The sequence below is a fragment of the Sus scrofa genome, chromosome 3 (genome assembly GCF_054392235.1).
Source record: "Sus scrofa isolate SSC_HxYL_T2T_F1_AM1 chromosome 3, Sscrofa_HxYL_maternal_Yorkshire_Landrace_v2.0, whole genome shotgun sequence".
In the NCBI taxonomy this organism is placed as follows: domain Eukaryota; kingdom Metazoa; phylum Chordata; class Mammalia; order Artiodactyla; family Suidae; genus Sus; species Sus scrofa.
The window spans coordinates 46,192,589-46,213,249 of record NC_139385.1 but is presented as its reverse complement, the minus strand read 5'-3'; the positions used below and the strand labels follow the sequence as shown (position 1 = coordinate 46,213,249).

Genomic DNA, 20,661 nt, shown 5'->3' with positions numbered 1-20,661 from the left:
TGACCTCCGTCCGCCCGCGCCGGCCGCGTGCCCGGCTCCTTGGCTCCGCCCCTGCCTCCCGCCGGGTCCTCCCGACGCCCCCTCCCCACGTGCGGGCCGCGCGCGGCTCGGGCCCGGCTGCTGCGGACACCCCGCGGCCCCGGCGACCTCCAGGGGCTGGGGACAGCAGCCGCCGCCGGCTGGACACCGAGCCCCGGCACGGCGGCGGCGGCGGCGGCGGCGCCAGGCAGAACCTGAGAGAGGCTTCCAGAGGCTGCGGGACCTACGGGGGGGAGGGACTCGGGCAGCCGCGGCGGGCGGGGAGCCAGGCACGGAGAGAACCGGGCACCGGCGGCACGGGAGCTGTCAGACATTTTTGGCCTGCGGTTCCCGTTCCCGTGGGAGGTGTCAGGGGTTGTGAAGAGGAATCTCCCGGTAATGAATTCGGTGTCAGGGAACCCGCATCCCTGCAGCGGCACCTCTTGCCCCGCAGCCTCTGGCTCTCTCCACCGACGCTACCAGGCCGCCCTGCACCTCAGCCGGACCCCAGCACCAACTGGGGTGCAGCCCCCACGCCTCCCACCAAGAGGGACCTGCTGCCCCATCCCCAGCACCTACTGGGCCTTGACTCTTCAGACCCACTGCCACTGCCAAGGGGGCCTCAGCCCCCCATCCTCAGCCTTAGCGGGGTCACATCCCTGCCCAGCACCAGTCTGAACCCATACACAGCCTCCAGCCAGACTCGCAGCCCCTAACCTTCCCCCCACCCCCAAACACACACACAGGTCTCAGACTTCTGATCTCCTGGGCCTCCGCCTCAGGGCTCTACTTTGGCAAGGCTGCGGCATTCTAGAAACAGACTGGTTGGAATCTGGGTCCTGGCTTAGGCTGTCTCCTCATCTGCAGGGAGGGCCAGATCATCACCCCAACCAGGCAAGGCTGGTGGAACATTCGGAGAAGTTCACAAGTAGGATGCTCTGACGCCCCTCTTCCTGTGGCCCAGACCATCAGGCTGGTCCAGGGAGAAGGTGGCCAGAGTGCAGAGGAGGGGGAAGCAACAGGCACTGGGCTTCCCTGATCTGGGCAGGTGGTCGAGTTCCTCCGTGGGGTCTCTTAGGAAGGCCAGGAAGCCAGCCTATGTCCCCCAGTGTGCTGGGCTTTCACAGGGGGGTCCCTAAAGATGAGGGTCCGACCCCCACGCTTTATGGTGACCAATTCCAGGGCATTTGCTGGGTCAGGTGCTGTGCTGGTCACTTCACAGATGAGCTTGAACTTACTGTGCTTTTTTCTTTTTAGGGCTGCATCCTCCGCACATGGAGGTTCCCAGGCTAGGGGTTGAATCGGAGCTGTAGCCGCCGGCCTACACCAGAGCCACAGCAACGCCGGATCCGAGCTGTGTCTGCGACCTACACCACAGCTCACGGCAACGCCGGATCCTTAAGCCAAGAGCGAGACCAGGGCTCGAACCTGTGTCCTTATGGATGCTAATCAGATTTGTTTTTGCTGAGCCACGACAGGAACTCCTTGCTGTTTTTATTTTTGTTTGCTTCTTTGTACTGTGCCCATTTTACAAATGAAGAAAGCGAGGCCCAGAGAAGCCAAGATCCCGCCTGGAGGTCCCAGAGTCTTCAGGTCATGAGTCTGAGATTTGAACGCACACCGGCCTCTGCACTGGTCCCAGTTCTGCCTCTTACTGGGTCCCAGTCACTTTGTCTTTGAGTCTCAATTCCCCTCCATAAAATGGGGGAAGGACACCTCCCCTTAGATTATTTGAGGATTGCAGTTCCCGTTGCGGCTCAGCGGGTTAAGAACCCAATATAGTATCGGTGAGGTGCAGTTCGATCCCTGGCCTCGCTGAGTAGGTTAAGGAGCTGGCGTTGCCACAAGCTGTGGTGTAGGTCACAGATAGCAACTCAGATCTGGCACTGCTGTGGCTGTGGCATAGGCTGGCAGCTGCATCTCTGATTCACCCCCTAGCCTGGGAACTTTCATATGCCGAAGGTGCGGCCGTAAAAAGATTATTTGAGGGTTAATTGGGATGCTGTGCACCAAGCGCTTTGCAAGAGATCTCAGGAAGTGCTCAGCAAACAGCTTCTGTGGACACCGTGACATTCTTGGGTCTCCCTGCCTGACCCCTGGGTAGCAGTTGTGTTTTCTCCCACTTCGTATCTGCAGAGCCTAGCAGTGTGTCTAGCACACTGGAAATGCTACTACAAGGGCAAAGGATAGCTATCATCCTTCCCGTTATTTTTACGTCTTGGCTGGCTGAGGCAGACCACTCTGGCCTGAATCCTTCACCAGAGACCAGGGATCAAACCCGCAACCTCATGGTTCCTTGTCAGATTTGTTTCCGCTGCGCCACGACGGGAAGTCCCTCCCAAATAGACTTTCATCTGACCTGGAAGGCCAAGTTCAACTTAAAATGATCAGAAACCTCTGGGAAATGAACTGACCCCCGCCTAGGGCTGCCTCACTTCTATCCTTGGCGCAGCTCCAGCTCCAGCCCCAATGATACACAACAAACAGGTACCCCTTAGTCACTCCTCAGCCCCAGGGGTGGGCAACTTGCTGCACGCCTCACCTTTCCGAGTACAGACCTGAGAAGAGAGCCACTCAGATTTTGCCAGATTCATCCTGGTAGGGGAGGCTAATGCCCTGGGGGGAGCCAGGAATTCTAGATCTGCTGCTGACCAGCCCAGTGAACCCGGGACCCCTCCCCTCCGCTCAGGTGCCTATAAAATGGGCTCTCAGCTCTGCATGGAGCCCAAGGCTGATGGGCAGGTACAGCAGAAAGAGAGATGTGCGTTTTCCTGGCATCCCCCCAGCCTGGGGATGGGGGCAGCGCAGCAGGCCATCCGCTCCTGCTGGGGGTATGAGGATGCAGCTGCGTGGGACTTGGGCAGCCCTCCAGGAAGTCAGGCCTCCGAGGACGATCCCAGAAGGGGAGGGCCGCTGAGCCAGCAGAATTGCTGAGGCTCAGCCTAGAGCAGAGCTGGCGGCAGCTTCACTGCAGCCCAGGCTGGCCCCCTTCCCAGCTGCATGGCACCCCCGCCTCAGCAGCACAGCCCTGGTTCTTGCCCACTGGTTCGTGCCTGCTCAGGGGCTCCCTGGTGCCCAGCCCTTATGCATAAAATGACGAATGTACCCTCTCCATGGGCTGCTGGGAGCAGAAAGCAGGCTAGTGGCCGTGGCTTCTATCATTCTCATAGATCCCACCTCTGTAAAATGCTCAGCCGATGCTGGTACATGAGAAGGAATCCACAACCATGGGTCCTGTCTCCCCTTCCTGCCAAGCAGAGAGGCTGGGGCTGCTCAGGCTTGGTGTGGAGCCTGGCCTGGTCTCTAGGCATGAGACCCAGAGGCCCCCCCAAAAGGGCCTGTCCCATGGATCACAGGTGGGACCCGGCAGACATCTGGTCAACCTCCCAGCCCTCCTTCGGCCCCACTTCTCTCTCCTGCTCTCAGGCTTTCAGGGTTTGTACTGCTCTGGCCAGCCTGCAGGTGCCAGGGCACCCAGGGCTCTTCCTCTCCCAACCTGCCATGCCCCAGAGCTGCCTCTGCACCTGGGGGAGCCGCCCTGGACAGAGAAAGAATGAGGATGAGGTGTGGGGGTTGCCTGGGAAGCAGCCACCTCAGCCAGAGTTTGAGCTCGGGGGAGGGTTGAGCCCAGCAGGCCGGCTTCTGCCGCGTCAAGTGTCCTTGGATGCGTGACTCTTCATCTCTGAGCCTCAGTTCTCTCAGCACCAGAATGGGGGCGGTTCCTCCTTGGCAGAGCCATTAAGGACCCCACGCAGAAGGTGGGGAAAACACTCACACAGTTTGGTGGTTCCTCAAAAACTCAAATGTGGGAGTTCCTGTTGGGGCTCAATGGTAATGAGCCCGACCAGTATCCCTGAGGATGCTGGTTTGAGTCCTGGCCTCGCTCAGTGGGTCGGGGATCTGGTGTTGCTGTGGCTGTGGTGCAAGCCGGCAGGGGCAGCTCTGATTCGGCCCTGAGCCTGGGAACTACCATATGCTGTGGGTGTTGCCCTAAAAAGCAAAAAAAGAAAAAAAAAAAGGACTGACCTCTGCTACAACCTGGATGAACCTTGAACCTTGAAAACATGGTGCCCAGAGAAAGAAGCCAGACACAAAAGGCCACATATATATATATTTGTCTTTTTTTTTTTTTTTTTTTGTCTTTTCCAGGGCCGCACCCACAGCATATGGAGGTTCCCAGGCTAGGGGTCTAATCAGAGCTACAGCTGCCAGCCTACACCACAGCCACAGCCACAGCCACAGCCACGTGGGATCCGAGCCACGTCTTCGACCTACACTGCAGCTCACGGCAACGCCGGATCCTTAACCCACTGAGCGAGGCCAGGGATTAAACCTGTAACCTCATGGCTCCTAGTCAGATTTGTTAACCACCAAGCCATGACGGAAACTCCTATGTTTGTCTTTTTTTACCTTTTTCTAGGGCTGCTCCCATGGCATATGGAGGTTCCCAGGCTAGGGGTCCAATCAGAGCCGTAGCCACCAGCCTACACCACAGCTCATGGCAACGCCGGATCCTTAACCCACTGAGCGAGGTCAGGGATCGAACCTGCAACCTCATAGTTCCTCGTCGGATTCGTTAACCACTGTGCCACGAAGGGAACTCCTGAAAAGGCCACATATTGTATGATTTCATTTATATGAAATGTCCTATGGAGACAAAAAGACTTCTGGTGTCCAGGGGCTGAGGGGAGGCGGAATGTGGGGGTGGGGGTGGGGTGGGGGTCTTCTGGGACGATGGAAATATTCTGGATTTATATGGCGGTGGCGGCTGCACAACACCGTGAATGTACCAAGTGCCACTGAATTTGTTCATTTAAAAGAGGTTACTTTCAGAGTTCCCTGGTGGCCTAGCAGTTAAGGATTCAGCGTTGTCATCGCTGTGGCTTGGATTCTATCCCAGGCCCAGAACTTCTGCATGCCATGTTCCAGCCAATAAGGAAATAAAATAAAATTAAATGAAAACAAAATAAAAAAAGTTATTTTCAGATTATGTGAATTTCACCTCAGAACAAAACACTGGAGTTCTCTTCCTGGTGCAGCGGAAACGAATCTGACTAGTATCCACGAGGGCGCAGGTTCGATCCCAGGCCTGGCTCAGTGGGTTAAGGACCCAGTGTTGCCATGAGCTGTGGTGTAGGTCGCAGACATGGCTTGGATCTGGCATTGCTGTGGCTGTGGTATAGGCTGGCGGCTGTAGCTCTGACTTGACCCCATTCCCTGGGAACCTCCATACACTGCAGGAGTGGCCCTAAAAAGCAAAAAACAAAACCAAAAAACACCCAGGAAGTTCCCATTGTGGCTCAGTGGTAATGAGCCCGACTAGGATCCATGAGGATGCAGATTTGATCCCTGACCTTGCACAGTGGGTTAGGGATCTGGTGTTGCCATGAGCTGTGGTGTAGGCCGCAGACGCGGCTCAGATCTGGCCTTGCTGTGGCTGTGGTGTAGGCCAGCAGCTGCAGCTGCAACTTGAGCCTTAGCCAGGGAATGTCCATATGCTGCAGGTTCGGCCCTAAAAAGCAAAACCAAACCAAAACACCCAACATACTGCCCCACACAGAATGAGCCCTAAAAGTGCTATAAGAGCTGCTGAGGAGACTAGGAGTGGGAGTTGAGCAGGTGAAGGGGTGGGGGGTAGAGCACCCCGGGTGTGGGCAAGTGTTCAGAGAGAGGGGGGTGGAGAATTCTACGACTGTTGTTCGACTGTTGTTCCCTCGTGGCTTGTGGATCGGCGAGAAGGGGACAGCAGGAGGGGTGGCAGGGGCTGAGCCCGGGATGCTGGAGGGGACCCCTGCAGGCTTCTAACAAGGGCCAGACTTAGAATTTTAGTTTATTTTTTATTATCACTTTTATTTTTTTGCTTTTTAGGGTCATACCCATGGCACGTGGAGGATCCCAGGCTAGGGGTCGAACTGGAGCTGCAGCTGCCGGCCTACACCACAGCCACAGCCACGTGGGATCCAAGACTTGTCTGCGGCCTACACCACAGCTCACAGCAATGCTGGATCCTTAACCCACTGAGCGAGGCCTGGGATCGAACCCGCAACCTCATGGTTCCTCGTCGTCCTCGGATTCTTTTCTGCTGCGTCAGACTTAGAATTTTGGAAGATCACTCTGTAATGTGAAGGCCAGCCTAGAGGGGGCAGGAGTGGACATGGGGAGGCTGTCCTGGGAGAAGGATGGTGGCCAAGTGGTCTCCCCGCACTATCACACAGGCACCGCATACTGAAGGGGAAGCCTGCGGGGTAGGTCCCTCACGGATGGTCTTGGCCATGGGCAGTGGAGGTGTCCGTGGGGGTTGTGACAGACAACACTAAGGCGGGAGCTGGATGTGAGCTGGAGACAGGTGGAGAGGCCCCGGAGGGGGGATGCTGCTGAAAGCCCCAGAGAGCGGCCAAGAACCCCGAGGGCCAGTGTGGAGACAGGAACCCTGGAGGCTACCAGCCTTTAGGGGAAGGCAGAGGAAGAGACTGAGGGCTGGGTAAGAGCCAGGAGATGATAACGGGAGCTTTTCAGGAGCAGTGCTGTCAGCCACTATGCAGACAGACGTGATGAGGTGCAGAAGGAAAAGTATCTATTGGGTCTAGCAGTGTGAGATGGCCAGGGACCTTGTGAAATTTTCATTGGTGAGCTGGGAGTAAGAGACATGACAGCGGGTCACGGAATGTGAAGTCAGGACAGCTCTTTTTTTTTTTTTTAATGTGTTTTTTTTTTTTAAATTTTGGGGTCTTTTTGTCCTTTAGGGGCACACTTGTGGCATAGGGAGGTTCCCAGGGTAGGGGTCCAATCGGAACTGTAGCCACCAGCCTATGCCAGAGCCACAGCAAGACAGGATCTGAGCTGCATCTTCGACCTACACCACAGCTCACGGCAATGCTGGATCCTTAACCCACTGAGCAAGGCCAGGGATCGAACCCTTGTCTTCATGGATGCTACTCAGGTTCGCTAACCGCTGAGCCAGGACGGGAACTCCATGACAGCTCTTTGGTGGTGGTGGTGTTCGCCTGCACCTGTGGTCTGTGAAAGTTCTCGGGCCAGGAATGGAACCCTGCACTACAGCAGTAATGATGCCAGATCCTTAACCGTTAGGCCACCAGAGAACTCCAAGGAGTGTGAAGGAAGGATGGCTTTTGGAAAGAGTCCAGGCTGGAAGGAGTGTTTTGGGTTGTCTTGTGCTGTTGAAAGGCTGAGGGGAAGCAAAGACGGGAGGGGGTGAAGGTACAGGAAGGAAGGTTCCTGTGACCCAGGGCCTGGATGCTTGGGCAGGGACACTGGCTTGGTCAAGGGGCCAGAGGAAGGGAGGGGTGCAGCTGCATGTGGGCGCCTGGGAGGAAGAAAGTGTGGGAGAGCCTGTCTCAAGGATTCTATTTTCCTGTGAAAGAGGGTGAAACCACGTGGGTAGAGCCTGGGAGGCCTGGATGGAAAAGGAGGCTTGAGGGACCCCCGTTTTGGAGAGGGCACTAGGATTAGTGAGGGGCTGGACAGGTCTGAAAGGGACCAGACCAGGGTGGCCTGATCTAGCAAATAAAACCACAGGACATCTCGTTCCATGAGAATTTCACCTAGACAACGAGGAACTTACTAGTCTAACTCATACAATATTTGGGATATATTAGTACTTTAAAAATACACAAAATGTGTTGCTTATCTGAATTCAAATGCAACAGGGTGTCCCACAAATTACCTGGGAACCCCAACCCCGCGTGGGGAGCAGGGGATGCGTGGGAGGGAGGGGGTGGCGCGACACGGACCTGGAGAAAGGGTTTGAGAAGGGTGGGGTGCCGGAGGGGCAGGAGGCTGGGGTCGCTGCTTTCGTCCCGCCGCGCCGCCTGGGAGCACAGAGGCCTGTACAGGTTCTTCCCAGACAGCAGGGACCCCGTGCCCCAGAACTTCGGTCTCGTCCCCCCGCCCCCACCCCGTAGGTCCCTTGGTGTCGCCGTAATGGCTCATCGATAGCTCTACACTCGGCCTACGCCTCTATCGACTCGTTCCGGCTCCGCTCACCGTCCTGGACCTCGGCGGAGCGCAGAGCCGCGTGTAAGGTACGGAGGCCGCGGAACGAGAGCTCGAAGGCGGCTTCCAGTGGCCGGGAGAGTGCGCCCGGGGGAAGCTGCCTTAGCGGGACGGAGTCAAGACGGTCGGCGGAGCACCGGGGGCTCGCGGGTCCAGGCAGGTAGCGCCCCCTTCCATCAGGGTCAGCCGCCGGCCTTGCTACGCATGCGCGGCCGCAGCGTTCCGGCTTTTTCCCCTCCGGCCCGTCCGGGGCCCTGCTGCGCACGCGCGGCCCGCCCCTGCGGCAGAGCGGCGCCCCGGACGTGACTGCCCCCTGCCGGTCGCGGGTGGGGTGGCGTTCCGTCCGCGTTCGTGGGACCGGGAACGGAGCGCGCGCCTTGGAGCACGGAGCTGTCCCCGGATGGTTGTCACGCGTGTCCCTGAATCTCTCTGAGCCTCGGTTTCCCCATACTTAAAATGGGAATGATTTTATTTTCCAGCACTCAGTGATCTGTTGTCACCTATTAAGGACATAGAGGGTATTCTCTAAATACTGAACTCTTTCTTCTCCAGATGCTCTGATCTTTGACCCCTGCCGGTCAGACCTAGGGCCCTGTGTAGGTCCGAGTCTTTCAAGCAGCCACACCATGAACACGTCTCCAGGCACGGTGGGCAGTGACCCTGTCATCTTGGCCACTGCAGGCTATGACCACACAGTGCGGTTCTGGCAGGCCCACAGCGGGATCTGTACCCGAACCGTACAGCACCAGGACTCCGTATCCTCCCCTGGGGCTGTGGGATGGTGCTGGGCAGGATGCCTGGTGGGGTAACAGCCTGAGCAAAGGCCTCCAGTGGGAAGGATGGGATAGCCGAGCTGGATGCCGGAAGCATTGGGGGCCCCTGGCCCTGGGGCCCTGTTCCTTGTCCTTAACAGGCCCAGCAGGTGAACGCACTGGAGATCACACCCGACCGTAGCATGATTGCTGCTGCAGGTACCTTCTCCTCCACTCCGGGCCCTGATTTCCCATAGGTCCATCTAGGCCCAGCCAGACTTGAGCTTGAACTGTGCCCCCAGGTTACCAGCACATTCGCATGTATGATCTCAACTCCAATAATCCCAACCCCATCATCAGCTACGATGGGGTCAACAAGAACATCGCGTCTGTGGGCTTCCATGAGGATGGCCGCTGGATGTACACTGGTGGCGAGGACTGCACGGCCCGGATCTGGGACCTCAGGTGCGGGGCACTGGGTGGGAGGAGGGGCCAGGCTAGAGACTGTCTCAGGTCAGGTTCACTCCAGGTGAGAGCTGAGACAGAGTTTTCGGTGCAGTGGTTTCTAGAGGGCAGGTGCGGAAGGCAGGATGAAGGCACACAAAGATGGGTGTAGCCTTAGCCTGATCCCACAGGGCCCTCTGAAACCACCTGCTTCAAAGAGGAAGTCCCAGAGCTCCTGGTGGCTTGGCAGGTTGGGGGTGTCACTGCTGTGCTGTGGGTTTGATCCCTGGCCGGGGAACGTCCATGTACTGAGGGTGTGTCCAAAAAACAGCAAATAATAATGATAAGAGAGCAGTCCCGCCTCGAGGCAAGAGGCCACCCTTCATGCCCCTTCTGAGTCTGTCACTGGCTTCAGGCTACCCCTCATGGGGGTGGGGACAAGCCTCCCGCGTATTTCCTGTAAGACAGCGCCCATCACAGAAGGATGAGGATGAGCGGCCAGGGAAGGGGCGTGTGGGGGGGGGGCAATAGCGTCTGCCACAGACGGAGCGTGTCCCCACGTTGAAGGTCCCGGAACCTGCAGTGTCAGCGGATCTTCCAGGTGAACGCGCCCATTAACTGCGTGTGCTTGCACCCCAACCAGGTGAGGGGCACACACAGGGCTGGGCACCCTGGGGCTTTGGTGGGCAGGGGTCCTGCCCTGCCTCACCTCCCCTGCCCCTCAGGCGGAGCTCATCGTGGGTGACCAGAGCGGCGCCATCCACATCTGGGACCTGAAAACTGACCACAACGAGCAGCTGATCCCGGAGCCCGAGGTCTCCATCACGTCTGCCCACATCGACCCCGACGCCAGCTACATGGCGGCAGTCAACAGCACTGTGAGTCCTGGGGAAGGTGGGTGGCTCGTACCCAGCCTTTATCTCCTGTGTTCTCCACAGGGGGGCTTCTTCCCCAGGTGTCCCTCTGGCCCCTTCCTCTCCGCCATCCTGGGCTCCAGCTCTGGCCCAGTCACCAAAGCCAGAAACCTGGGCGTCACTTTTCAGGGATCGAACCTGAGTCCTCATGGGTCCTAGTCAGACTCGTTGCCACTGAGCCACCATGGGGACGCCCCCCTCCTCCCATCTTGTTCTCCTCACTCCTGTAGGCCAGCAGCACCCTTCGGGAAAGCCAGGCGTGGCCTTCTGCTTGCAGCCCATCAGGCGTAGCACTTGGCTGTGGCCTGATCTCCCAGGTGCTCCTTGCAGGCAGGACCAGATGTGCCTGTCACATGTCCCTGGCCCCCCGATCCCTGCGCACAGCCACAGTGTTGGCTGGCAGCCCTGGATGTGGGTCTCACTGCCATGACGTCCCTCCCCATGTGTCAGCCCAGAGGCTCCGGGGCTCCCAGCACTTCCCACTTACTCCGCAGGGGAACTGCTTTGTCTGGAATCTGACCGGGGGCATTGGCGACGAGGTGACACAGCTCATCCCCAAGACCAAAATCCCAGCCCACACCCGCTACGCCCTGCAGTGCCGCTTCAGCCCAGACTCCACGTGTGTGCAGGGCCTGGGGTGCCGGGAGCCCTCACCTGGCTGCGGGGAGGAGGGGGCGTGTCTGGGGCGGGGAGGGGCTAATGCCTTGGGGCCTACCTGGTGGATGGCAAGGGGGTGCGGGATGGAGGGGCTGTTGATGACACCCCTGCCACACTCACACTTGCCCCCAGGCTCCTTGCCACCTGCTCGGCTGACCAGACGTGCAAGATCTGGAGGACGTCCAACTTCTCCCTGATGACGGAACTGAGCATCAAGAGCAGCAACCCCGGAGAGTCCTCCCGAGGCTGGATGTGGGGCTGCGCCTTCTCGGGGGACTCCCAGTACATCGTCACTGGTGAGCCCCGCCCGCCCTGCCTCCCGGTCCCCGCTGGCCCGGCCACGGCCCCCCGGCTGCCCAGGAGCTGGCCTGTGGCGTGGCCTGGCCAGGGCCGCCCCCTGAGCCACTGACGTGCTCTCCCTGCCTGCAGCTTCCTCTGATAACCTGGCCCGGCTCTGGTGCGTGGAGACGGGCGAGATCAAGAGAGAGTACGGCGGCCACCAGAAAGCTGTCGTCTGTCTGGCCTTCAACGACAGTGTGCTGGGCTAGCCTGTGTGCCCTTGGGATTGTGGGCGGCCGCCCCGATGGCACCCGCAGGATGTGTCCGTCCAGCTGCCCAGGTCAGCCTAGGCCAGCTGGACCTGACTGACCTGCCCCGGCCCCCTCGGCCAGACCCGCCGGGCCCAATCGGTCCGCCCTGGGACCCTCCAGCCCCGGCTGCCTCTCCGGATGTGCCCGGGCTCAGGAGACCCACCCCAGCCACCGGCGTTCCCTTCGGAAATTCCGGACCCACAAGGCCTAGAGCTCCGGAGAGGGATCGGAGGCGCCTGCCCGTCCCCAAACCAGCGCCTCCCCCTTTCCTTCCTTGCCCCTCACTTGTCCCCTGAGGCCGCAGACAACACCATCATGGCTGCTGGAGTGGTTTATTAGTGCTGCCGGTGGTCGCCCTGTCTGGGACTGGTGACAGGGCCAGCCAGGCGCTTAGTCCGGGAGGTAATAAAAGCAGACTGACACGCAGATGCTGCTCGGGAAGCAGATGTCAATGCACAGGTAGAGGAGCCGCTGCCTCCGGGGCCCTGGGGGGAGGGGCCTCCATGAACCCCAGGGCCTCCTCCCCCCGGCCCCTCCCGCGGAGCCTGGGCCTCTCCTTGCAGCCTGCCCCACTCACCCTCTGCTCGTCGAGCCCAGTAAATGGGGGTCTCTGCACAAAGGCGCTGCACGGGAGCCCCCACCTGGGCAGGGTCCACCTCATGGTTCCCAAGCACTGCCAGCAGCTCCTGGGTGTAGCGGGTGTCCCGGCCGGGGCTGCGAGGCCAGTGGGGCTGCAGAGAGGGACACGTGCGCTGCCCCCGGCTGAGTAGGACCCGTGCCTCCCTGGATGTGCTGGCGGCGTGCCAGCCCTGCCCCAGTTCTTGTCAGCAGCCTCAACCAGGGAAGACAGAGCTTCTGTTCCCCTGAAACTGGAGCCCCAGACACCCCAGGCCCCGGCTGTACACAGGACCCTTTGTCTGGCCCCTGACCCAAGGCGCCTTACCTGGGAGGAATTCACCAGCAGCTGCAGGGCCTCGCGATCGCGGGGTTCCATCAGGTGGAGGAAGCAGGCCCGGGGCTCCGAGGGGCGGTAACAGACACAACCCTGGGGAGGTGGACGGTGAGGCGGGGCCAGGACCTCCCCAGGCGGTGACCCCCACTCCCCCCAGCCCACTCACGCTCTGCCCGTCCAGCAGCACTGTCCAGCTGTGGTTGCTCTCAGCCGGGGTCACTGTGATGGTCACCACTTTCCTGGCCACGTCCACCTGTTCAGTTTGGTTGGATCGGGGTCCCCTGGGGCTCGGGAGGGTCGGACGGAGCATCTGTAGCGTTGGCTGAGAGTGGGAACCTGGGGCTCAGCGGGGCCGGCTGGGGCCACCTCCGGTCTTGCTATGGGGGTTCTGACCCCTTCACCCCCCTGGGCCTCCAGCTGTCCGCTCGGAGCCTTGGCTCTGCCAGGGGGGCTGCGACATGCTAGCTTCTCCTCCCCCCTCCCCCTGGCTCTGCCGCTGCCCTCATCCTGAGGTCAGGCTCACCTTGGGAGGGCTGTGAGCAAAGCCGAGAAGCCCTCCAGCCATGGCCCCCGCGGTGGCCAGTGCCAGCAGCAGCAGCAGCAGCAGGCGGGGAGCCTTCCCACCCGCATGGCAGGGCGTGGTCTTCACCTGCAGGCACACTGCTGTCAGACGGGCCTGGAGCAGACCCGGCCACCGGCTGGCTCGGAAGGCAGGGGCTGACGGGGTATGGGAGGCAGGTGCCGCACTCCAGTCCCCTGCTTAGGACAGGCCGCGAGTCCTTGTCCCAGGACAGGGCACTGGGTGGTGGGAGGCACTCACACTGACAAGCCCGGGGCCTTCCGCCCGGCTGCTCCCCTGCTCCATGCTGCAGCCCTGGAGACAATGCGCTGATTGTCTGGCACCCCTTGGAGTCAGACCGGAAGCCTCAGGACGCCTCCTGATGAGCCAAACAATCGTCCTGGCCCTCTCCCCTCCTGACCCCGCTGCCTCCTTCCCGGCAGAGCTACCTGATATCCAGGTGAGACACCTGGGGGGGAGGGGGTGCTTGTCATCGCGCCTGGCTCTCCTGCCACTTGGCCCGTGCAGACCACAGAGCATCTGGGCCTGTGGCAATCAAGCCCTGGTGGCTGGCACAGAAAGCGGCTCCGGCCTGGCCAGGACTTTATATGTATGGAGCGTCTGGTGTAGGGCAGGCTGAACCTTTCCTAAGGAAGCCCGTTTCTGGTTTCTTGGGTTGTATCTGCACCCCCGGACTGGGCACAGGGCTGAGCCCACGGCACACCAAGGGCCTGTTTGGTGAATGACTGGGTACAGCCCTCCGCCCCTTCTCCTCCCCATGCGCCCCAGCTGCTTCCCAGCCCCCACCAACACAGGACAGGCTGCTGGGCAGCCACAGGTGCTCACTTGTGAAAAGCATGGCTCCCACTAGGTTCCGCTGCAGTTAAGGGCAGCCTGCGGGGACGTGCTGCACGCCTGGGACGCTTAAGCCAGCCTCTGCCCACCCGCCCCTTTGCAGGGCAGCTTTCTCGAACTTAATACCGTATGTTTCCAGCTGCCTGATGCTGTGGATTGCAAGTTACCGCCCTGGCACTGGCAGCTTTGAGAACATGCCTGTCCCCCGCCAGCTTCACCCCGTGGCCCTTTCCTGCTCTGGTTTTCTTTTTTTTTTTTTTTTGTCTTTTTGTTGTTGTTGTTGTTGCTATTTCTTGGGCCGCTCCCGCGGCATATGGAGGTTCCCAGGCTAGGGGTCGAATCGGAGCTGTAGCCACCGGCCTACGCCAGAGCCACAGCAACGCGGGATCCGAGCCGCGTCTGCAACCTACACCACAGCTCACGGCAACGCCGGATCGTTAACCCACTGAGCAAGGGCAGGGACCGAACCCGCAACCTCATGGTTCCTAGTCGGATTCGTTAACCACTGCGCCACGACGGGAACTCCTGCTCTGGTTTTCTTTTGTGCCTTGTTTTCCCTGCTTGTGCAGGACCTGCTCTGCAGTGGGCCTGAGATGGAGTGGCTGTGGTGAGCATCCCAAATCTGGAACTGGAATTCCAGAACGGTCTTGTACAGAGTGTAACCCCAGCCCCTCCCCGAGAGACAGCTGCACCCTCTGCAGAGGCTGCTTGCTGTCCAGGCAAGAGCAAGGAACACCAGAGTCAGCTCAGGTCTCAGAGTTTAATATACCTTTGGGTTCACACAGTGCAACAGGGGTGGAGACAGGGTGCAGAGAGTTCCTGGGCTGCTGCCCAGCAGAAGAGGGAGCTGTCGCTGGCTGCTGCACCTGCCACGTGCTCCTGGTGTGGGTGACAACGCCCTGACAGGCCTGCTCAATATCCAGACCCACCTTGAGCCGACCTCGCAGAGCCAACGTCAGCACCACCAACCTCACAGGTGCTGGCTGCCCTCACGTTGCCCACCGCCACATCAGAACCCCAGGCACGCAGACCTGGGAAGAGCTGAAGGCTCGGGACACCCTTTATTGCTCTGAGAACTCTTAAAAGACTGAGTGAAGGGCCACTGTGACCCTGGGGTGGTGGAGAAGCCACAGGCTGCAGGCAGACACCGCTGGGTGCAGGGCGAGGCACCCGGAAGGAGTCGGCCAAAAGGAACAACCTCCCAGGCCCTACCCTACAAGTGTGGCTGGAGTCTGCTCATCAGGCCTATTCTCGAAGGTCAGCAACTTACGGAACAGGGAGAAAAGTCCACAGCCCCCTGCCAAGAACCCTTGGCTAGCCAGTGGATCCTGCCAGTCCTCCAGCTGGCCACTGACAAGGGACTCCAGGGTCAAGATAGGTGGCCTCGTGGACCACTGACATATAACACGTATCCCAACCAAGGGTACTAGAAGACAGGAAGAGATTGGATGCTTCGTAAAAAGACTTCCTGTTTGAGGGGGACCCCTCTTTCCTATCCCACCCAGTGGGAGCCTTGGTGGACAGGCATTCCTTGGCCAGCACTGCTGGCTGTGGGGCACGGAAGCTTCTTCAGTGGGATTTGCCCTACAAGACAGAGCACAGCCATTAATCAACACGCTTACAATTCAATTCCACCACCTGACAAAGTTGAATAAAAGTTTAATAAAAATAACTTCTGTGCTGCCCTGGGCACAGCAGCCCAGACAACAAGGAAGACACTCCTGCGCCCTTGCAGCCACTAGGCAAGCAACACACTCAGCCAAGTCACCTGGGTTTATGTGCACGTCTGAAAAAGCCAAGGTCTGGCTGGGCTGAGTTTACAGAACCACACAATCGTGTTGGAGTGGCAAACATGGGTATCTGAGACAGAACGGACACTCAATTGTGACATCAGAGTGGTTTTTAAGGAAGTGTGCGGTGGGGGGGTTGCTGGTAGTGAGGGCAGCGGCCCACACCCCACGGACAGGGAGACACCACCCAAGTGCAGCCCGTTCCTCCACCCCCCACAGGGCAGCTGAGGAGCTGAGAGGCACCAGCAGGCTCCACTGTTGGTGACCACAACAAGGGGGCCCTGGGCCGGTTTGTACAAGATGCTCTGATCCCTGAAATGCTCAATAAAATACTTGACACCTCACCTCGGTCCCACCAGCAGGCCCTGAGGTTACCTAAATCCTGGGCATATGCTGAACCAATGGCCAGGCCAACTGGCACCTGAGGCCCAGGACCCCCCACAATGTCCTCCAAGCTTAAAAGTGCATCTCAAAATACAAGCATTTGTAAACAAAATCGCCCCCAAACGTTTACTTACAAGATTAAAACTAGTGCCTCTGCTTAACTCCAAGTAATACTCTTTGAAGCCACCTGGCTGAGCGATGCTTAAGCACCACCTATTAATCTGGGTAAGTGATTTTTCATTTTTTTTTTATTCTGGAGATTAAAGACACTAAATCTTTAACCTTGAAGGGCAGGCAAAAGGTCGGCTATGCTGTCAACATAGAAGTCAGGGACCATTTTCTTCCTAGACATGCAGTCACTTTCTTGATTACTCTTCACGTCTCCTAGAGTGGAGACTCCGGTGAGGGTCAGGACGGTCTTCAGACCACAGGTGACGCCCAGGAGGATGTCTGTGTCCAGGCGATCACCCACCATGACCGTGCGCTCCGGGTTGATGCCATACTCCTGGGACACGCAGTCAAAGATGAAGCGGCTGGGTTTCCCTATGATGTCTGCTTGGCGCTGGGCGGCCATCTCCACGGCTCGGACCAGACAGCCGGTACCTGCGGGGCGCAGAGGGAGGGGAGCAGAGTGCCGGGGGTCAGAGGACGAGAGGGGCCCGCCGCCCGCCCTCCAGCCTCCCACCCCCGGGGCGCACGGACCCGCGATGAAGCGGCCGTTCTCGAGTGGGAGTCTGTTGTCCATGTTGGTGCCCACAAGCAGGCAGCTGGGCTGCTGCAGGTAGCGCACAGCCTTGGTGAGCTTCATGTAACTGAAGTGCGGGTCGAAGCCCACCACGACGGCGCGCACGTCGGGCTCCAGGGGCGCGTCCAGCCAGGCACTGGGGCCTTCGCCCTGCAGGGGCTCGGGTCCCACGCCCACGCAGGTGACGCCCACGGCCTCCAACTCGGCGGCCAGGGCCGCGCTGCCTAGCACGTAGGCCTTGGGGGTCGGCGCACCGCCCAGGCGCTGGCGCAGGTAGAGAGCGGTGCAATAAGCTGTGCCGAAGATTTCGCGGCCCGCGTTGGGCCCCGACGGGCCGCCGAAGCCCAGGCGCTGCAGCTTCTCGGCGTATGCCTCGCGGGTCTTGCTGCTGTTGTTGGTAATGAAACCGAGGCGCTTGCCGCGGGCCCGCAGCGCCGTCAGGGCCTCGGGCGCGCCGGGCACCGCCGTCTCACCGCGCCACAGCACGCCGTCGCAGTCGAACAGCAGCGTGTCCACGTCGGCCAGCAGCGTCCGGGCCCGCTCGGCGCTCAGCCGCACGCAGCGGACGTCGTCGCCGCTGGCCTCCGTCGCCGCCATGGCCGCCCGCCCCTGCCACCACCGGCCTCCGCCGCCGCCGCCGCCGCCGCCGCCGCCGCCGCCGCCGCCGACACCCGCTTGTCCTCGCAGCCGCCCGCCGCCGCGCCCGCCCCGCCCCCGGCGCGCTCATTGGCCCTGAGCCTCGCGCGTGCCGCCCATTGGACACCGCCTGCGCCAATCCGCCCCCGCCTCCCGCGGGCTGCGGGAGCGCGGCGCCAACCGTTGCTGCCCGGAGCAGAGAGGATGTCACCCATTGGCTGTCTGACCTGAGCGCCCCGGGGATTGGCTGGCAGGGAGCCAACCGGCATTCTGCGTGGAGCGCTCACTGCGGAAATTCGGCGCAGGAGCCCTAGAGTCCGCGCAGGCCGTAAGGCTGCTGCTCATTGGCGGCCCCTGGGCTGCTCTTCCATTGGAGGCGCATGGTCAGCCTAGGTGACGGAGGCCCTTAATCGAATGACCCCCCGGGCCCAAACGGCTGCTGATTGGCCGGCTTGGCTCTGATCTTGCGGGCGGGGCTCTACACGGGACATCCACGGGAGTGAGGGGGGACGCTGTACCCTTTAGGGCTGGAGTCACGTCCGCACTTTTGCCTGGGCGGCGCCGGGCGGTGCCCTCCGTCTTGGGCATGCTCCGGACCTAGTGCCTACGCTTAGGCCGGCCTTTCTTGAGAGCCAGCCCAGGGCTCCTTCCCAACAAGCCTCGCGCTCTGATTTCCCGTCCTTTGGAAAAATCCTTTCCCTGTGCCTTGGTGGTCGTGTGAACGAGTAATTACTAGGCAGTGGAATTAGGGTCTAAGAGAAGGACACTAGTGCCTAGAACACAGCACTCAATAATTGGTCACTATCATCATTATTAGGTATTATTAACTTTTTTTGGCCGCCTCCCCTGCATGTGGAAGATCCTGGGCCAGGGTGCAACCCCCTGCTGCAGTTGCGACCTGCGCCACAGCTGAGGCAACTGGATCTTTAACTCCGTGCTGCCCCAGGGAACCTTCCTCGGTATTATTAACTTTTATGGAAGGGAAACATACAGCAAAATGCATAAATCTTAAGTGTGCAGCTTGGTGGAATTTTTAACTACTTCTATGCCTGTGTAAACACAGCCCAGATCAAGATATAGAATATTTCCATCATTTCAGAAAATTTCTGCAAGTCGCTATGCAGTCAATAGCAGATACTCCTACCCGACTGGTTTTCTGACTTCTGTCACCATGGCCTGTTCTAGACCATATTCCAAGATCTTACCTCCTGCACTCCTCTGGCTCTTGCTTCTTTTGGATCAATATAATGTCTGTGCAATCCATTCTTCTCGGTGTTTCTTTTTCAAAATTTGAAATTTATATTCCATTGTAAGAACATAGTCCCATGTTCTCCAGGTGATGGACATTTAGGTTTTTTCCAGTGTGGAGCTATTGTAAATAATACCCCTGTGAAGATTTCTGTTCCTACACACAGATTTGTGGGTGTAGGCCCTCATTTCTCCTGGGTATATACTTAGGAGTGGAATTGCCAGTTCATAGAGTAGGTGTATGTTTATCTTTATTACTTGCATTTTTTTTCTGGCCATGCCTGTGGCATGTGGACATTTCTGGGCCAGGGATCAAACCCACACCATGGCAGCACCCCGAGCCACTGCAGTGACAATGCCAGATACTTAACCCACTGTGCCACAAGGGAATGCCCTATCCTTATTACTTTCACTGGGGCCAGGGGGCAGAACAATAGTGGCCACAGTTTCCTGAGAGCATACCCTGTGCCAGGGGATCCAGACCCCCAGGCCCCCAATTCCTAATGTGACAACCCCCTGCTCTGCACTTGGGTCCCAAGTCTACGTAAAGTCCACTCTGGATCCTGCCCCCCAACCCCCTGAGGCAAAGCCAGTATCTTCAGTGCACTTAGGGCTTTGCTGGTTCACCCGCAGCCTGTTCTGCTGGCCTGAGAACATCTGGTGGGCAGGGGCCATCGTCAACAAGGGCAGGGCATGCAATGTTCCTGCCTGGTGCACCCACTACCTAGGAGAGGAACAACTCCCTCCCTGTGACTTCTTCTTCTTCTTTTTTGCTTTTTAGGGCCACACCTGCAGCATATGGAAGTTCCCAGGCTAGGAGTCCAATGGAAGCAGCCACTGTTGGCTTACACCCCAGCCACAGCAAGGCAGGATCCTTGAGCAAGGCCAGAGATCGAACTCGCATCTTCATGGATCCTAGTCAGGTTCATAACCTGCTGAGCCACAGCGGGAACTCCTTCTTTCGTTTTTTAAAGTTTTATTGAAGTATGGTTGATAAATGCAATTGTTTTAGAGAGGATTTCTGAAATAGAAAGCATACGAGCCCGGAGAGTGCAGGCTGTCTGTCTCCCCTGGGCCAGCTCCTCCTCGTGCCCACCCACACCCAGGCCATCCTGTCTTTGGGATCCTTCCCCACGCTGTTCCTGTGGAGATCTGCCCCCATCTCTTGAATGCTGGCTTTCCCATTAATCCTTTGGGCAGCCTCAAGTGGGGTGTTCTCCTGGCCCTGTCTTCCCAGCTGCCGCCAGAACCGTAGAGCTCCACAACAACCCAGCTGGTCCTCTTCTGGTTTGTCCCTCTCAGAGCCCATCTCTCCTGGATCTTCCTTGCGGACACAGCAGTCAGAGGGATCCTTCGGAAACACTGACCAGCACTCACTCTGCTTACACCCCTGGAATGGTGAATGAGCCCCCCGTAGAAAGCAGCCCCACTGTTACCCCCGCCTAACCTCTGGCGACGTAACCTGTGCCTCACCCTTCTCAGCTCCTGCCAGGCCAAGGGTCCTCGCTTTCCCAGCTGGGCAGCCCTGACATGGAAAAAATATCTGCTTGGTGCCCTTTCAGGGCAGAGCTGCCCACTCCCTGCCCGGGCCGTTGTATCGTGCTTGGGCTCCCCTGGAGACTGGCCTTCTTGGAGTAAAAATGGCATCTGATTCCCCTGAGTCTCTGGAATCCAGCTGAGCCACAGAGAATAACTGAGCTGGGAGAGCATGCCCTATGGGTTTCTAGCCCATGACTCTGGACAGACTTGAGTTAGAATCTTTGGTCTGCCCTTGAGCAAATGTCCTGTCAATTCTGTGCCTCAGTTTCTTCATCGTTAAAATGGGGATGAGAGAGTTCTGGTTGTGGTTCAGCAGGTTAAGAACCTGACTAGTATCCATGAGGATGGAGGTTTGATCCCTGGCCTTGATCAGTGGGTTAAGGATCTGGCATTGCTGAAAGGTGTGGTGTAGATCCCAGATGCAGCTTGGATCCAGTGTTGCTGTGCTGAGGCATTCGACCCCTAGCCCAGGAACTTCCATTGGCCACAGGTGCGGCCATAAAAAGAAAAAAAATTAAAATAAATAAAAGCACTTAGCTTCAAAGACTAATTAAATACTACCTGA

At 58.8% G+C, this 20,661-nt stretch overlaps 3 protein-coding genes and 1 non-coding gene across 5 annotated transcripts; 1 reads left to right on the top strand and 3 right to left on the bottom strand.

Annotated features, from left to right (window-relative positions):
- Positions 1 to 8,028: 8,028 nt before the first annotated feature.
- Positions 8,029 to 15,423, top strand: MLST8 (MTOR associated protein, LST8 homolog). 2 transcript variants are annotated; one of them, XM_013987830.3, is made up of 9 exons: positions 8,029 to 8,187; positions 8,584 to 8,786; positions 8,951 to 9,002; positions 9,086 to 9,248; positions 9,795 to 9,870; positions 9,953 to 10,105; positions 10,636 to 10,760; positions 10,931 to 11,094; positions 11,228 to 15,423. In XM_013987830.3, the coding sequence occupies exons 2-9, from the start codon at positions 8,658 to 8,660 to the stop codon at positions 11,344 to 11,346; spliced, it is 981 nt and encodes a 326-aa protein (XP_013843284.1). In that variant the 5' UTR covers positions 8,029 to 8,187; positions 8,584 to 8,657; the 3' UTR covers positions 11,347 to 15,423. The 2 variants fall into 2 exon arrangements, with proteins under 2 accessions (XP_013843284.1, XP_003481154.1); XM_003481106.5 differs by having other exon boundaries at positions 8,029 to 8,191; positions 11,228 to 11,814.
- Positions 11,705 to 13,232, bottom strand: BRICD5 (BRICHOS domain containing 5). The gene is made up of 6 exons (NM_001435414.1): positions 13,161 to 13,232; positions 12,864 to 12,989; positions 12,507 to 12,662; positions 12,332 to 12,433; positions 11,966 to 12,119; positions 11,705 to 11,873 (listed from the first exon to the last, which is right to left on the bottom strand). Exons 1-6 carry the CDS (start codon positions 13,203 to 13,205, stop codon positions 11,779 to 11,781), a joined length of 678 nt encoding a protein of 225 aa, NP_001422343.1. The 5' UTR covers positions 13,206 to 13,232; the 3' UTR covers positions 11,705 to 11,778.
- Positions 14,501 to 17,381, bottom strand: PGP (phosphoglycolate phosphatase). Its single transcript, XM_003481109.5, has 2 exons — positions 16,631 to 17,381; positions 14,501 to 16,531 (listed from the first exon to the last, which is right to left on the bottom strand). Exons 1-2 carry the CDS (start codon positions 17,268 to 17,270, stop codon positions 16,206 to 16,208), a joined length of 966 nt encoding a protein of 321 aa, XP_003481157.2. The 5' UTR covers positions 17,271 to 17,381; the 3' UTR covers positions 14,501 to 16,205.
- Positions 14,682 to 14,777, bottom strand: MIR1842 (microRNA mir-1842). The gene has a single exon (NR_162167.1). It is a non-coding gene; the product is annotated as a microRNA mir-1842 (primary transcript).
- Positions 17,382 to 20,661: the final 3,280 nt, after the last annotated feature.

Bases quoted from the DNA above. Each gene is read 5' to 3' on its own strand.
- BRICD5 (NM_001435414.1), bottom strand. From the start codon at position 13,205: ATGGAGCAGGGGAGCAGCCGGGCGGAAGGCCCCGGGCTTGTCAGT. The intron at 12,663-12,863 runs GTGAGCCTGACC...TCCCACTCTCAG, and splicing joins TTGCTCACAGCCCTCCCAAG to CCAACGCTACAGATGCTCCG. The intron at 11,874-11,965 runs GTGAGTGGGGCA...CCCTCCCCCCAG, and splicing joins CTGGGCTCGACGAGCAGAGG to GGCCCCGGAGGCAGCGGCTC.
- MLST8 (XM_013987830.3), top strand. From the start codon at position 8,658: ATGAACACGTCTCCAGGCACGGTGGGCAGTGACCCTGTCATCTTGGCC. The intron at 9,003-9,085 runs GTACCTTCTCCT...CTGTGCCCCCAG, and splicing joins TAGCATGATTGCTGCTGCAG to GTTACCAGCACATTCGCATG. The intron at 9,249-9,794 runs GTGCGGGGCACT...CCCACGTTGAAG, and splicing joins GCCCGGATCTGGGACCTCAG to GTCCCGGAACCTGCAGTGTC.
- PGP (XM_003481109.5), bottom strand. From the start codon at position 17,270: ATGGCGGCGACGGAGGCCAGCGGCGACGACGTCCGCTGCGTGCGGCTG. The intron at 16,532-16,630 runs GTCCGTGCGCCC...TGCGCCCCGCAG, and splicing joins GAACGGCCGCTTCATCGCGG to GTACCGGCTGTCTGGTCCGA.